This window comes from Oncorhynchus keta, chromosome 23 (assembly GCF_023373465.1).
Source record: "Oncorhynchus keta strain PuntledgeMale-10-30-2019 chromosome 23, Oket_V2, whole genome shotgun sequence".
NCBI classification, from domain to species: domain Eukaryota; kingdom Metazoa; phylum Chordata; class Actinopteri; order Salmoniformes; family Salmonidae; genus Oncorhynchus; species Oncorhynchus keta.
In genome coordinates this window covers 21,406,241-21,423,581 of record NC_068443.1, presented here as the reverse complement: position 1 = coordinate 21,423,581, position 17,341 = coordinate 21,406,241, and the positions used below count along the sequence as shown (strand labels likewise).

The 17,341-nt window shown below is 42.7% G+C and overlaps 1 protein-coding gene across 3 annotated transcripts; it reads left to right on the top strand.

The window, feature by feature from the left end:
- Nucleotides 1–1,542: 1,542 nt before the first annotated feature.
- LOC118401989 (ranBP-type and C3HC4-type zinc finger-containing protein 1-like) lies at nucleotides 1,543–17,255 on the top strand. 3 transcript variants are annotated; one of them, XM_052476806.1, is made up of 10 exons: nucleotides 1,559–2,158; nucleotides 5,108–5,251; nucleotides 7,087–7,261; nucleotides 7,415–7,513; nucleotides 7,632–7,773; nucleotides 7,852–7,942; nucleotides 8,041–8,323; nucleotides 15,949–16,067; nucleotides 16,240–16,348; nucleotides 16,436–17,255. In XM_052476806.1, exons 2-10 carry the CDS (start codon nucleotides 5,174–5,176, stop codon nucleotides 16,507–16,509), a joined length of 1,170 nt encoding a protein of 389 aa, XP_052332766.1. In that variant the 5' UTR covers nucleotides 1,559–2,158; nucleotides 5,108–5,173; the 3' UTR covers nucleotides 16,510–17,255. The 3 variants fall into 3 exon arrangements, 2 of the variants coding, with proteins under 2 accessions (XP_052332766.1, XP_035655654.1); XM_035799761.2 differs by lacking the exon at nucleotides 5,108–5,251 and having other exon boundaries at nucleotides 1,561–2,158; XR_008077381.1 differs by lacking the exons at nucleotides 5,108–5,251; nucleotides 16,240–16,348; nucleotides 16,436–17,255 and adding an exon at nucleotides 10,881–12,664 and having other exon boundaries at nucleotides 1,543–2,158.
- The last annotated feature ends 86 nt before the right edge of the window (nucleotides 17,256–17,341 follow it).

Genomic DNA, 17,341 nt, shown 5'->3' with positions numbered 1-17,341 from the left:
CCCCATTCTTGTAGATATGCTGTGAAGTTCTAATTTGTTTTCTTCAAGTTTCTGGTTAAATGTCCTTCTTGAACTCATTTAGTTATTTTCTTACATTTTCTCGAAGTTCCTCTTGTAAGCCTGTGAGCGCCTCGCGCATGTGAAGATTGAAAATATGCTTGGCCTATCATGAGGGTGTCTGTATGTTAAAAGCAACATTTTGCAACATATGATGTGACTAGCGGAAAGGCTGTGGCTGGCCTTGAGGTATAAGTAGTTATCATGAGTTGTGGGAGACATGTACAACACGTAGGCAGTTAAACAGACTGCCTTTTGTTAGAACTCAAACTTAGCAGTAACAAGAACCAGATATGAGATAACGGTATTTAGGGGATGAGCGCATAGATATTCTACCCAGCAACAACTACACCTGCCAATGGGAGCGCCCGGGGGCTGGGACCAGTTGGGGCGCCAACAATCAACATAGATTGAGTAAGTTTAAACCACACTTGATCTCTACTCTGACAGGCCAGCTCGGAAGCAGGAACTACTACTGTCAGAGTATTTAAAGAAGATATCTTTAGGGTGTTGGCCAGTTCTCTGTTCTACCCTGCGTGGTGTTACAGCGGACCCGTATATACAAAAATGGCATTTACCACTTATTACTTAGCTAATAAAAAATACATAGCATAAAATCGGTGACTCAGTGTCATACTTATCCTGATACCAGATTCGATCAGCGCAACCCTTTACACGCAATTCCACCTTTATCATCTCACGAAATGAGGGTTATTTTGCTGCTGCTATCTTATTTGCGCTGGCATTAGCCATCTCGTGTTCATCGACGATTATATCTGTCGTATGGGCTGTTGTTGTAGCTCCTCAACCTTTTCCATAAGTTATTATAATGCTCAGAGTAAATACTTGAATTTAGTGGGGGAAATACCCAACCGATGTGAAGAACGAAAAACTAGGCAGCCATTTCCTAAGTTGCGTCACCATAAAGCCCCCTGTGCAATACTTTTAAGAAAGCTTTCTTGGGATGTGTATTGAATCAATGTTTGATAATGTGTTATTCCCATGCCAAAAAAAAATATGTTAAATAGTGCCTTTGAGACTGAGACAAGAGACCAAACAAAACAGCTCCCAGTGATATGTGGGTGGTTATTCATTTATTTCACCATTGTTAATTTACCTTGCCACCTTTCACCCTGTCATCACAAACATCATCCATTCCCACCATCTCCTTCTCACACACACACATTTTAATAGTCAAATAGTGATATTGTCTATTAAATATGTTTTTAAAATCCATTGGAATGATTGCAAGAAGGCTATTACAGTAGTGAATGCAGACCAACACGACAATTTCAGTTCTGTGAATAATCACATATTATAAGGTCCGTTCCATCAGGAATTTTGAAACAGACATCGTGTCCTAAAGGCATAGTCTGTTGGAAAAGTCCAGGTTTATGTAGTTTTATCTCATTTTTGTTTCTCTCCTTGTTGGATCTGTAGTGAAGGGCGTTATTACTTTATTTGCCTCACTTCAAGTATAATTGTTTGTTTTTCCCCTCATGATCAATAATAGAGTATTTCACAATGAGAGTGTAGTATTATACTAACATAACATTAATTCACACCTTGTTCCAAGGCTCGCTCTCGGACCATAATATTCATGAACGCCGGTTTCTATCGGAGGTAAATAAAAGATGACCCACGCTACTTCCTGTTTTGATAACAAAAAAAAACGGTCATTTCGTCTTTAGCTATGGATAGACATAACGAGCTATCATGGAACGCCATCTCTTTACTAACAGGTAGACTGTTAAAATCAAGACTCATAACTATCAACAGTGCATTGTGCTTTTGGGGTTGAAATAACGTTACACCTGTGGTTCCCAACTGTTGTTGTGGGGAGATGGCACTGAGCGCGAGCGGTTGGGCTCCAACGCCTGTGCCAGCCACATTCCAGTCTGTACATGGTGGGCCCGCACTGGCTAGCTGCAACACGGTTTTGATGTCGGTGCGAGTGTCGGTTTGCCATTCTGGAATTCGACCGCTTTGCCTCCCCGGAGCTGTCGATGAGGTTCTCCATCTTCAGCTTAGTATGGACCCCAGCAAAGCTGGAGAGTTTCGGCTAGCACTGAGGGACAGTAGCGGAAGCGGCCGTAGTGTGGTAAGTGACATACTGCAACGTCTAGCTACCTAGCGAGGTATCTTGACATATGTAATGTCATGCAAACAATTGTATGCGTTGACATAATAAATTGCACACACAACATTGTTCTGTTGGTTTGAGCAATGTCAGTTTAGATACATTTTCTTTGACATAGCTACTGAATTGGAATCTTGTTTATTCAAATTACACAGTAATTCCATTGCTGGGAAACGATGTCGTGTGGTTTTTACAATCATCTGTCATTGTGTCTATCTGAACAAGGGAAGAACCGTACTAAATAGGAGACCGTATGTTCTCTCTTTCTCTCCCGCCCTCTCTCTATAGTCAAACGTTTGGACACACCTATTCATTCCAGGGGTTTTGTTTATTTGTATTATTTTCCACATTATAGAATAGTGAGAAGACATCAAAACTATGAAATAACACATATGGAATCATGTAGTAACCAAAAAAAAGTGTTAAACAAAAAAGAGATTCTTCAAACTGCCCACCATTTGCACACTTGGCATTCTCTCAACCAGCTTTATGAGGTAGTCAATGCATTTCAATTAACAGCTGTGCCTTGTTAAAAGTTCATTTGTGGAATTTCTTTCCTTCTTAATGCGGTTGAGCCAATCAGTTGTGTTGTGACAAGGGATTGCTCTATTTGGTAAAATACCAAGTCCATATTATGGCAAGAACAGCTCAAACAAGCAAAGAGAAATGACAGTCCATCATTACATCAAGACATGAAGGTCAGTCAATCCACAAGAACCTTGAAGGTTTCTTCAAGTGCAGTCGCAAAAACCATCAAGCGCTGTGATGAAACTGGCTCTCATGAGGACCAGAACAAGAAAGGAAGACCCAGAGTTACCTCTGCTGCAGATAAGTTCATTAGAGTTACCAGCCTTAGAAATTGCAGCCCAAATAAATGCTTCAAGTAATGGACGCATCTCAACATCAACTGTTCAGAGGAGTCTGCGTGAATCAGGCCTTCATGGTCCAATTGATGCAAAGAAACCACTACTAAAGAACACCAATAAGAAGAAGAGACTTGCTTGGGCCAAGAAACATGAGAAATGGACATTAGACCATGAATCTGTCCTTTTGGTCTGATGAATCCAAATGTGAGATTTTTGGTTGTAACCGCTGTGTATTTGTGAGACGCAGAGTAGGTGACCGGGTGATCTCTTCATGTGTGGTTCCCACCGTGATACATGGAGGAGGTGGTGTGATGACGTGGGGGTGCTTTGCTCATGACACTGTCAGTGATTTATTTAGAATTCAAGGTATACAGTGGGGCAAAAAAGTATTGTCAGCCACCAATTGTGCAAGTTCTCCCACTTAAAAAGATGAGGCCTGTAATTTTCATCATAGGTACACTTCAACTATGACAGACAAAATGAGAAAAAAAATACAGAAAATCACATTGTAGGATTTTTACGGAATTTATTAAATTATGGTGGAAAATAAGTATTTGGTCACCTAGAAACAAGCAAGATTTCTGGCTCTCACAGACCTGTAACTTCTTATTTAAGAGGCTCCTCTGTCCTCCACTCGTTACCTGTATTAATGGCACCTGTTTGAACTTGTTATCAGTATAAAAGACACCTGAACACAACCTCAAACAGTCACACTCCAAACTCCACTATGACCAAGACCAAAGAGCTGTCAAAGGACACCAGAAACAAAATTGTAGACCTGCACCAGGCTGGGAAGACTGAATCTGCAATAGGTAAGCAGCTTGGTTTGAAGAAATCAACTGTGGGAGCAATTATTAGGAAATGGAAGACATACACGACCACTGATAATCTCCCTCGATCTGGGGCTCCACGCAAGATCTCACCCCGTGGGGTCAAAATGATCACAAGAACGGTGAGCAAAAATCCCAGAACCAGACAGGGGGACCTAGTGAATGACCTGCAGAGAGCTGGGACCAAAGTAACAAAGTCTACCATCAGTAACACACTACGCCGCCAGGGACTCAAATCCTGCAGTGCCAGACGTGTCCCCCTGCTTAAGCCAGTACATGTCCAAGTCCGTCTGAAGTTTGCTAGAGAGCATTTGGATGATCCAGAAGAAGATTGGGAGAATGTCATATGGTCAGATGAAACCAAAATAGAACCTTTTGGTAAAAACTCAACTCGTCGTGTTTGGAGGACAAAGAATGCTGAGTTGCATCCAAAGAACACCATACCTACTGTGAAGCATGGGGGTGGAAACATCATGCTTTGGGGCTGTTTTTCTGCAAAGGGACCAGGACGACTGATCCGTGTAAAGGAAAGAATGAATGGGGCCATGTATCGTGAGATTGTGAGTGAAAACCTCCATCAGCAAGGGCATTGAAGATGAAACAGGTCTTTCAGCATGACAATGATCCCAAATACACCGCCCGGGCAACGAAGGAGTGGCTTCGTAAGAAGCATTTCAAGGTCCTGGAGTGGCCTAGCCAGTCTCTAGATCTCATCCCTATAGAAAATCTTTGGAGGGAGTTGAAAGTCTGTGTTGCCCAGCAACAGCCCCAAAACATCACTGCTCTAGAGGACATCTGCATGGAGGAATGGGCCAAAATACCAGCAACAGTGTGTGAACCTTGTGAAGACTTACATAAAACGTTTGACCTCTGTCATTGCCAACAAAGGGTATATAACAAAGTATTGAGAAACTTTTGTTATTGACCAAATATTTATTTTCCACCATAATTTGCAAATAAATTCATTAAAAATCCTACAATGTGATTTTCTGGATTTTCTTCCCCCTCTTTTTGTCTGTCATAGTTGAAGTGTACCTATGATGAAAATTACAGGTCTCTCATCTTTTTAAGTGGGAGAACTTGCACAATTGGTGGCTGACTAAATACTTTTTTGCCCCACTGTACTTAACCAGCATGGCTACCACAGCATTCTGCAGCGATACGCCATCCCATCACGTTTGCGCTTAGTGGGACTATCATTTGTTTTCCAACAGGACAATGACCCAACACACCTCCAGGCTATGTGACCAAGAAGGAGAGTGGATGGAGTGCTGCATCAGATGACCTGGCCTCAACAATCACCCGACCTCAACAGAGTGAAGGGAAAGCAGCTAACGAGTGCTCAGCATACAGTTGAAGTCTGAAGTTTACATACACCTTCGAAATACATTTAAAATGTTTTTCACAATTCCTGACATTTAATCATAGTAAAAATTCCCTGTCTTAGGTCAGTTAGGATCACCACTTTATTTTAAGAACGTGAAATGTCAGAATAATAGTAGAGAGAATTATTTATTTTTATTATTATTGATTTCATCACATTTCCAGTGGGTCAGAAGTTTACATACACTCAATTAGTATTTGGTAGCATTGCCTTTAAATTATTTAACTTGGGTCAAACGTTTCGGGTAGCCTTCCACAAGCTTCCCACAATAAGTTGGGTCAATTTTAACCCATTCCTCCTGACAGAGCTGGTGTAACGGAGTCAGGTTTGTAGGCCTCCTTGCTTGCACATGCTTTTTCAGTTCTGCCCTCAAATATTCTATAGGATTGAGGTCAGGGCTTTGTAATTGCCACTCCAATACCTTGACTTTGTTGTCCTTAAGCCATTTTGCCACAACTTTGGAAGTATGTTTGGGGTCATTGTCCATTTGGAAGACCCATTTGCTTCCAAGCTTTAACTTCCTGACTGATGTCTTGAGATGTTGCTTCAATATATCCATATAATTTTCCTTACTCATGATGCCATCTATTTTGTGAAGTGCACCAGTCCCTCCTGCAGCAACGCACCCCACAACATGATGCTGCCACCCCCATGCTTCATGGTTGGGATGGTGTTCTTCAGCTTGCAAGTCTCCCCCGTTTTTCCTCCAAACATAACGATGGTCATTATGGCCAAATAGTTATATTTTTGTTTCATCAGACCAGAGAACATTTCTCCAAAAAGTACAATCTTTGTCCTCATGTGCAGTTGCAAACCGTAGTCAGGCTTTTTTATGGCGGTTTTGGAGCAGTGGCTTCTTCCTTGCTGAGCGGCCTTTCAGGTTATGTCGATATAGGACTCATTTTACTGTGGATATAGACACTTTTGTACCTGTTTCCTCCAGCATCTTCACAGGGTCCTTTGCTGTTGTTCTGGGATTGATTTGCACTTTTCGCACCAAAGTACGCTCATCTCTAGGAGGCAGAACGTGTCTCCTTCCTGAGCGGTATGACGGCTGCGTGGTCCCATGGTGTTTATACTTGCGTACTATTGTTTGTACAGATGAACGTGGTATTTTCAGGCATTTTGAAATTGCTCCCAAGGATGAACAAGACTTGTGGTCTACAAAAATTGTTTTCTAAGGTCTTGGCTGATTTCCTTTGATTTTCCCATGATGTCAAGCAAAGAGGCACTGAGTTTGAAGGTAGGCCTTGAAATACATCCACAGGTACACCTTCAATTGACTCAAAGTATGTAAATTACACTATCAGAAGCTTCTAAAGCAATGACATAATTTTCAAGAATTTTCCAAGCTGTTTAAAGGTCACCTTAGTATATGTGAACTTCTGACCCACTGGATTTGTGATACATAAATTAAGTAATCTGTCCGTAAACAATGTTTGGAAAAAATTACTTGGGTCATGCACAAAGTAGATGTCATTACAGACTTGCCAAAACTATAGTTTATTAACAAGAAATTTGTGGAGTGGTTGAAAAACGAGTTTTAATCACTCCAAACTAAGCGTATGTAAACTTCCGACTTCAACTGTATGTGGGAACTCCTTCAAGACCGTTGGAAAAGCATTCCAGGCTACTTTGAAGAATCAAAAATATATATTTTGATTTGTTTAACACTTTTTTGGTTACTACATGATTCCATGTGTTATTTCATTGTTTGTCTTCACTATTATTCTACAATGTAGAAAATAGTCAAATTACACAAAACCCCACACCTGAGTAGTTGTGTCCAAACTATTCTTTTTTTCACAGTTCATTGCAGAGTTTGACTTGCGCTCAGTGCAGTATGAGGTGAAGTCTCCACGCCTTCACGAGATTTATTTGGCAACGCCCCCTCACGACTGCATCTGCTTCAACTTCTGCTGCGATCTGGAGGCTGAGCAGTGGGCCACAGTGGTGATGTCATCCCTAAGAGAGGCACACAGAGGTCAGAGGGCATGGCAGTCTTTCTCTAGTCTAGTTTGCTTGTTTAGCTGCATTCCTGTCTTGTTGTGTCTTAGTCTCCTCCTAGAACCCCATACTGTGGCTAAAACAATAGAATGCTGTCTCACAATTGACCGTTCTTTCTCTTTCATTGTAGTTGCTGCAAATAGTTCCCCACATCCTCTGGATGACCGACAGAAGCACACTGCAGCAGTAGCTCTAGAACAGTGCAGCACAGCCTCCTTACCACTCACTGGTAAGTGCACTCATGCTTCCTCCACTCTCTCTTTTTCTACCATACTTGCATGGCAACATACAGTACATTTATGCATTTTTATATAGTATTAGTAATTGAACCTGTTTTCTCTCTGAAGAGGAGCTGCGCCTGGAGCTTGCCCGGGCGATCGAAGCAGGCGACAGCCAGGCTGCTGCTCAACATGCATCTGCTCTGGCTCACCAGAAGGTGGCGCTCACCATCCAACTGTCTGAGAAGAGTTACGCAGAAGGAGAGATACGGTGAGAAGAAGTAACAGGCAGTAGGTTTAGGGGGGAATTAAGATAAGTTGTGTTAATGGTGCTATGTCTGTATTGCAGTTTGGCTGTGGCAGTGGAGGACATTTCCTCTTCCTGTTGCGTCACAGTGAAAGTTTTCCCACACATGACCGTCACAGCACTCAAGCAGCAGGTCAGATCAAAACTTCTGTGGTCTTCTGTTTGCTTGAGTACTTGTGCTACATTGTTAAATGTTCACAAATCTCTCTTCTCTGTCTGCATTGCTATCAGGTGTTTCTGGAGTATGGCTTCCACCCTCTCGTGCAGCGCTGGGTGATAGGGCAGTGTTTGTGCACAGAGCCCAGGTCCCTGGCCTCGTATGGAGTCCAGAGGGATGGGGACATGGCCTACCTCTACCTGATCTCAGCCTGCCATGCCCGCCTCACCCGCCAGCTGTTCCAGCAGGACCAGGAGGGCATCCTCCTCACCCCACCTCTGCCTACCAGCAACGGGTCTACGTCCCAGGACTGGAGGGGCTACACCCTGCCCTCCAGGCTCAGCCACAACTCCCAGGGTAAGTTTGTGCACACACCCACAGAGACAGACGCACCCACGCACACAGCAGTGCACATACTAATAGCCACAAGAAGTAAATTGAAATAATTTTGCCAAAATTAGGCTATAAAAATGATATTACTCTTGTCTGAACAGACATAAATAAAATACTACACCAGAGAGCATAATTTAGCTACTGAGGATAAATGGCTTCAATAAAGAGCAGTGGATTAAGTTTTATTACACATACTTACACGGGAAGGCCACAATTTGGGCAGCACAAGCACCAAATATAGAACAGCTTGTTGCATTGTGGCCATAGATATAATCCATAGAAGGATTTTGGAACATCTTACCCTGGCACTTTGACTGTTAAACTCATTGGTACACTAGCAATGGCTGCCAGTCCTGATTTAAATGGGAACTGGCATCTATGGATTATATTTATATGGTTGGTTGCGGTTTCTGTTAGGAAATATTTACATTTCAGACATTGGAGAAATGTGCCTGTCATCCATATGCAATGGGTGAGTAACCTATTAAGGCTACTACCATTCCAGTGTTTAATTGCTATATTGTAATTACTTTGCCACCATGGCCTATTTATTGCCTTACCGCTCTTATCCTACCTCATTTGCACCTGCTGTATATAGATTTTTCTACTGTATTATTGATTGTATGTTTGTTTATTCCATGTGTAACTCTGTTGTTGTATGTGTCGAACTGCTTTGCTTTATCTTGGCCAGTTCGCAGTTGCAAATTAGAACTTGTTCTCAACTAGCCTACCTGGTTAAATAAAGGTGAAATAAAAATACATTTAAAAAAGGCGTCCACCCATGCAGCCAGCGTACATCAATAAATTAGGGATATTGGCCAAATGAGCCACATTTAATGTCCTTAAAAGCAGCCTATAACAAATGACAAAAACACTATTCCTTGTGTTTCAATGTGTAGCACATTACACATTTTGTTACGTTACAGCCTTACTGTAAAATTGATTAAATTGTTTCTTTCTTCCTCAATCAACACACAATACCCCATAATGACAAAGCAAAAAGAGGTTTTAGAATTTCTTTCACATTTATTGTGGACCACTCAAGGACATTGAGACTTGTCCCAAAGCCACTCTTGCATTGTCTTGGCTGTGTGCTTAGGGTCGTTGTCCTACTGGAAGGTGAACCTTCGCCCCAGTCGGAGGCCCTGAGCGCTCTGGAGCAGATTTTCATCAAGGATCTCTCTGTACTTCGCTCCGTTAATCTTTCACTCAATCCTGACTGGTCTTCCAGTCCCTGCCGCTGAAAAACATCCCCACAGGCTGATGTTGCCATCACCCTGCTTCACCGTAGAGATGGTTCCAGGTTTCCTCCTGACGTGATGCTTGGCATGCAGGCCAAAGAGTTCAATCTTGATTTCATCAGACCAGAGAATCTTGTTTCTCATGGTCTGAGAGTTTTGGCAGAGAGTCCTTTTGGCAAACTCCAAGCAGGCAGTCATGTGCCTTTTACTGAGGCGTGGCTTCCGTCTGGCCACTCCACCATCAAGGCCTGATTGGTGCAGTGCTGCTGGAAAGTTATCCCATCTTCACAGAGGCACTCTGGAGCTGTCAGAGTGACCATCGGGATCTTGGTCACCTCCCTGACCAAGGCCCTTCTCCCCCGATTGCTCAGTTTGACTGGGCGGCCAGCTGTAGGAAGAGTCTTGGTAGTCTTGTGCGGTTGCCGTACCAGGTGAAGATACAGCCCGACAGGATGCTCTCAATTGTGGGTCTTAGGGGCAAAGTAGAATTCCTTCAGCCTCCTGATGTAGAAGAGGCACTGTTGCGCATTCTTCACCACACTGTCTGGACCATTTCAGGTTGATTGGACATGATTTGGAAAGAAACACACCTGTCTTTATAAGGTCCCACAGTTGACAGTGCATGTCAGAGCAAAAACCAACTCATGAGGTTGAAGGAATTGTCCGTAGAGCTCCGAGACAGGATTGTGGAAGGGAACCAAAACATTTCTGCAGCATTGGTGGTTCCCAAGAACACAATGGCCTCCATCATTCTTAAATGGAAGAAGTTTGGAACGACCAAAAATCTTCTTAGAGCTGGCCGCCCGCCAAACTGAGCAATCGGGGGAGATGGTCCTCTTGACAGAGCGCCAGAGTTTGTCTGTGGAGATGGGAGAACCTTCCAGAAGGACAACCATCTATGCAGCACTCCACCAATCAGGCCTTTATGGTGGAGTAACCAGATGGAAGCCACTCAGTAAAAGGCACCACACAGCCCGCTTGGAGTTTGCCAAAAGGCACCTAAAGGACTCAGACCATGAGAAAAAGATTTAACTCTTTGGCCTGAATACCAAGTGTCACGCTTGAAAGAAACCTGGCACCATCCCTACGGTGAAGCATAGTCATGGCAGCATCATTCTTTGACAATATTTTTCAGCGGCAGGGACTGGCAGACCAGTCAGGATTGAGGGAAAGTTGAACGGAGCAAAGTACAGAGAGATCCTTGATGAAAACCTGCTCCAGAGCGCTCAGACTAAAGCGAAGGTTCACCTTCCAACAGGACAATGGCCCTAAACACACAGCAAACACAACGCAAGAGTGGCTTTCGGACAAGTCTGAGTGTCCTTGAGTGGCCTAGCCAGAGCCCGGACTTGAACTTGATCGAACATCTCTGGAGAGACCTGAAAATGCAGTGGCTTGCGAAAGTATTCACCCCCCTTAGCATGTTTCATGTTTTGTTGCCTTACAACCTGGAATTAAAATAGAGTTTGTATCATTTGCTTAACACAACATGCCTACCACTTTGAAGATGCAAAATATTATTTGTGAAACAAACAAGAAATAAGACAAAAAAAACAGAACTTGAGCATGCATAACTATTCATCCCCCAAAGTTAATCATTTGTAGAGCCACCTTTCGCAGCAATTACAGCTGCACGTCTGTTGGGGTATGTCTCTATAAGCTTGGCACATCTAGCCACTGGGATTTTCGCACATTCTTCAAGGCAAAACAGCTCCAGCTCCTTCAAGTTGGATGGGTTCCGCTGGTGTATGGCAATCTTTAAGTCATACCACAGATTCTCAATTGAATTGAGGTCTGGGCTTTGACTAGGCCATTACAAGACATTGGAATCATAAATGTTTCCCCTTAAACCACTCGAGTGTTGCTTTAGCAGTATGCTAGGGTCATTGTCCCGCTGGAAGGTGAACCTCTGTCACAGTCTCAAATCTCTGGAAGATCTCATTCCTTCAATTCTGACCAGTTTCCCAGTCCCTGCTGATGAAAAACATCCCCACAGCATGATGCTTCACTGTGGGGATGGTGTTCTCGGGCTGATGAGAGGTACTGGGTTTGTGACAGACATAGCGGTTTCCTTGATGGCCAAAAAGCTTCATTTGTCTCATCTGACCAGAGCACCTTCTTCTATATGTTTGGGTAGTCTCCCACATGCCTTTTAGCGAACACCAAACGCGTTTGCTTATTTTTTTCTTTAAGCAATGGCTTTTTTTCTGGCCACTCTTCCGTTAAGCCCAGCTCTGGAGTGTACAGCTTAAATTGGTCCTATGGACAGATACTCCAATCTCCGCTGTGGAGCTTTGCAGCTCCTTCAGGGTTATCTTTGGTCTCTTTGTTGCCTCTCTGATTAATGCCCTCCTTGCCTGGTCCGTAAGTTTTGGTGGTTGGCCCTCTTGGCAGGTTTGTTGTGATGCCATATTCTTTCCATTTAATGGTGCTCCGTGGGATGTTCAAAGTTTCAGATATTTTTTTATAACCCAACCCTGATCTATACTTCTCCACAACTTTGTCCCTGACTTGTTTGGAGAGCTCCTTCATGGTACCACTAGCTTGGTGGTGCCCCTTGCTTAGTGGCGTTGCAGACTCTGGGGCCTTTCAGAACAGGTGTGTATATATACACTGAGATCATGTGACAGATCTTGTGACACTTAGATTGCACACAGGTGGACTTTATTTAACTAATTATGTGACTTCTGAAGGTAATTGGTTGCACCAGATCTTATTTAGGGGCTTCATCATAGCAAAGGGGGTGAATACATAGCACACGCACCATTCTTAAAATTATTTAGACTTTTTTTTTTTTCATATCACCAATTTGGACCATTTTTATGTATGTCGATTTACATGAAATCCATTTAAGTTACAGGTTGTAACGCAACAAAATAGGAAAAACGCCAAGGGGGATGAATACTTTTGCAAGGCACTGTTGCTGTGCAGCGACGCTCCCCATCCAACCTGACAGAGCTTGAGAGGATCTGCAGAGAGAAATTTGAGAAACTCCTCAAATACTTGTGTACCAAGCTTGTAGTGTCATACCCAAGAAGACTCTAGACTTTAATCACTGTAAAAGGTGCGTCAACAAAAGTACTGAGTAAGGGGTCTGAATACTTATGTAAATGTGATATTTCAGTTTATTTTTTATAAATGTGCCATTTCTAAAGACCTGTTTTTGCTTTGTCATTATGGGTTATTGTGTGTAGATTGATGAGGAAAAACTATTTAATCCCTTTTAGAATAAAGCTGTGGAAAAAGTCAAGGGGTCTGAATACTTATCAAATGCACTGTATATGGAAGTACAATTAACAAAAATATAAAACATGTAAAGTGTTGGTTTCATGAGCTGAAATAAAAGAAACCAGACATTTTCCATATGCACAAAAAACGTATTTCTCTCAAATTTTGTGCACAAATTTGTTAACATCCCTGTTAGTGAGCAGTTCTCCTTCGCTAAGATAATCCATCCACCTGACTGGTGTGGCATATCAACAAGCTGATCAAACAGCATGATCATTACACAGGTGCGCCTTGTGCTGGGGACAATAAAAGGCCACTCTAAAATGTGCAGTTTTATCACAACACAATGCCACAGATGTTTTGAAGGAGTGAGTGCAAATGACATGCTGACTGCAGGAATGTCCACCCGAGCTGTTTCCAGAGAATGTAATGTTCATTTTTCTACCATAAGCCACCTCCGACATCGTTTTAGAGAATTTAGCAGTACAATCACAGACCATGTGTAACCACGCTAGCCCAGGACCTCCACATCCGGGTTCTTCAGCTGCAGGATGGTCTGAGACCAGCCACCCGGACAGCTGATGAAACTGTGGGTTTGCACAACCTGTCAGAAACCATCTCAGGGGTGCTCATCGCCTCACCAGGGTCTTGACCAGACTGCTCCCCTTCGATGGCCACTGGTACGCTGGAGAAGTGTGCTCTTCACAGACTAATCCCGGTTTCAACTGTACCGGGCAAAGGGCAGACACTGTGTATGGCATTATGTGGGCAAACAGAGTGCCCCATGGTGGGGTTATGGTATCGGCAGGCATAAGCTACGGACAACAAACAATTGCATTTTATTGATGGCAATTTGAATGCACAGAGACACCGTGTCGAGATCCTGAGGCCCATTGTCGTGCCATTTATCCACCACCATCACCTCATGTTTCAGTATGATAATGCCCAGCCCCATGTCGCAAGGATTTGTACACTGAAACTGAAAATGTCCCAGTTCTTCCATGGCCTGCCTGCTCACCAGACGTGTCACCCATTGAGCATGTTTGGGATTCTCCGGATCAACGCGTACGACAGCGTGTTCCTATCAACATCCTGCAACTTCGCACAGCCATTGAAGAGTGGGACAACATTCCACAAGCCACAATCAACAGCCTTATCAACTCTATGCGAAAGAGATGTGTCCTGCTACATGAGGTAAATGGTCACACCAGATACTGACTGGTCTTCTGATCCAAGCCCCCTACCTTTTAAAAACAGTATCTGTGACCAACAGATGCATATCTGTATTCCCAGTCATGTGAAATCCATAGATCTGGGCCTAATTAAATAATTGAAATAGACTGATTTCCTTATGAATTGTAACTCAGTAAAATCTTATTGTTGGATCTTGCATTTATAAGTTTCTTCAGTGTAGTTTAGTGCATCTCCAATATATTGTTAAATCGAGAATCGGCATCCTATTTCGCAACAAAGCCTCCTTCACTCATGCTGCCAAACACCCTCGTAAAACTGACTACCCTACCATTCCTTGACTTCGGCGATGTCATCTACAAAATAGCCTCCAACATTCTACTCAGCCAAATGGATGCAGTCTATCACAGTGCCATCTGTTTTGTCACCAAAGCCCACCACTACCCACCACTGCGACCTGTATGCTCTCGTGGGCTGGTCCTCGCTACATATTCATCGCCAAACCCACTGGCTCCAGATCATTTAAGTCTTTGCTAGGTAAAGCTCCTCCTTATCTCAGCTCACTGGTCGCAATAGCAACACCCACCAGTAGCACGAGCTCCAGCAGGTATATTTCACTGGTCTTCCCCAAAGACAACACCTCTTTGGCCGCCTTTCCTTCCAGTCCTCTGCTGCCAATGACTGGAACGAATTGCAAAAATCACTGAAGTTGGAGACTTATATCTCTCACTAACTTTAAGCATCAGCTGTCAGAGCAGCTTACCGATCGCTGCAGCTGTTCACAGCCCATCTGTAAGTAGCCCATCCAACCAACTACCTCATCCCCATATTTGTTTTTCTGCTCTTTTGCACACCCTCATCTGCACATATCACTCCAGTGTAAATTGCTAAATTGTAATTACTTCGCCCCTATTGGAGTATTTATTGCCTTACCTCCTTACTTCATTTGCACACACTGTATACAGATTTTTATATTGTGTTAGTGACTGTGTTTGTTTATCCCATGTGTAACTGTGTTGTTGTTTTTGTTGCACTGCTTTGCTTTATCTTGGCCAGGTCGCAGTTGTAAATGAGAACTTGTTCTTAGCTGGCCTATCTGGATAAATAAAGGTTAATTTTTTTTTTTTTAATTTAAAGTGATCGTTTCCTGATCTCAGATCTCTCAGATATAGGGCAGACACTTCAAAACAAACTTCCTTTAGATATTCTTTGGGACTGTTTTTCCATTTATGAATATGTATTTCTATGGGCTTATAGCAGTAAGGCCAAATTCAATGTTTCATTAAATAATTTAAAAATATATTTCATACCTAAAGGGGTCCTAAAATTCTAAATCAAATATCTAAATGATCCTTGGTATGACCATCTTCAAACAATTCCATATGTTGGCTTAGTAGAACCCTCCTTTAGACTCTAGATCAGGGCTGTAAGCTCATTTTATTTGTATTTTCTCCAACCCTAATCTAGCGCACCTGATTAATTAGCTGAATCAGGTTAGTTACAACTGGGGTTGAAAAGAACCTACGGGAGGGTAGCTCTCCAAGAACAGGGTTGGAGAGCCCTGCCCTAGAGGGTTAAGGAACTGGTTTAGATTAATAAATAGGCCTCCAATAATAAAACAAATTATAAATACGAAAGTATATATAAAGTTCCAAAATTGCATCCTATCAGAATAGCGAGTTGCACAGTAGGCAGCATTAGGCTATTTGTGTGGTATTTATACAAAAAAAAATATGCTAATGTCTCATGTAAAGGACATAGAATTGCATGAAATGTGTTTTATAAAAGGCTCATTTATTTTTTCAGACCCTGCATGTGTGGATATCCTAAAAACGTGTCTGTATGCCAGTATGCAAATATAGATGCATGCGATGCTTTATTATAAAAGGGGACTGATCACTCATTTACCATTGTTGTGATTGACTGTAGGGAGCACCGGACGTGAGGCTGACAGGCTGGGTATGAGCGAGATCACAGAGGCCCTCAACTTGGAGACTCTGCAGATCAACAATAAACCTGATCAACCCTGCAAAGCCAGTAAAACACAGGTACAAACCCAATGTTTTCATATTTATGTGGTCAGCTGTTGGCTTCAAGCACAATTGAATTGTTCTACACAAGATGATAGTTGAGGACATACTTTCTCTTTCCCTGATAGAAACCTAATATTTCATATAGCTAGTATACTGAACATCACTGCTCTTTACGTCTGACACGCAGACAGAATGGGTTTGTCCCTCCTGCACCTTTATCAACAATCCTTCCCGACCAGGCTGTGAGATCTGCAGTACAGCCAGACCTGACTCGGGGGCACCGCCTCATACAACAGGTACTGTATCTATTGCATAGAGTAGACAGAACACATCACCTGCATTCTAAACTACAATATTGTATTTATTCCCTGTCTGTATTAAAGGAGAAAGGAAGAAGAGTGGAGCAGGGGGAGATTGGTGCATTGATCAGTTGACTGCCTCGCAACCTTTACCATAGCCTGGATGACTGATCACACACAACTGACACCAACTTACTGCTTCTTAGGTAAAAACCCACTCCTGACAAACACTAGAGGTATATCAACGCTGTCGCACACATGGAGCGCCACTTGCAGTGGCTCACAAAAGGAACTACCTGTATAGTCAATGGGAGCTGGCTTTTTGACTCTCCTCTGGACATGATGGCAGTCAGCAACCTTTGCCTTGTGGTAGACTTTATTTATTTTACATTGGGGAGGGATGGAATAGTCCTATATTTATTCCAGAGGGGTAGGTGGTGCTTCCCTTCTCTCTACCTGATATCTCAGATGAGAGAATATGGTATATTTTGAAGTTGGCCAACTGGGATACTTTTGAGTATTGAAAGTGCAGTTTAAAACCAAGGCCTGTATTCAAACTCAGAGTAGGTGTGCTGGTCTAGGATCAGATGTATTTTAGATCATAATTATATAGACATGGGGGACCTGATCCTAGATCAGTACTCCTACTCTGAGATACATTGTGAATACAGGCCCAGGTCTTGCTGGTCAATGGTTGGTGCCATTTGGTTTGATGGGATGAGGGGAATTAGTTGCTATGAGGCAAGTCTGGGAGTGACAGGGTTTTAAAGTGATTTTATTGTTGAGGCGTTTCACCTATTTGTCATAAGTTTCTCTGTCTGAACTGTGTTAGTGACAGAATGTTATGTTTTGTCAAACATAACTGTATAAAATGGTGTTAGCTGAATAAACATACGTTGATCAAGTTTGAGTTAAGTTTTTATTTGAGCATTTATAAATTAGTGTCTGTACACATGGTTCAAATGAAGTGTATGTATGTATGTATGTATG

Bases quoted from the DNA above. Each gene is read 5' to 3' on its own strand.
- LOC118401989 (XM_035799761.2), top strand. From the start codon at position 1,901: ATGGCACTGAGCGCGAGCGGTTGGGCTCCAACGCCTGTGCCAGCCACA. The intron at 7,774-7,851 runs GTGAGAAGAAGT...TCTGTATTGCAG, and splicing joins TACGCAGAAGGAGAGATACG to TTTGGCTGTGGCAGTGGAGG. The intron at 16,349-16,435 runs GTACTGTATCTA...TCTGTATTAAAG, and splicing joins GGCACCGCCTCATACAACAG to GAGAAAGGAAGAAGAGTGGA.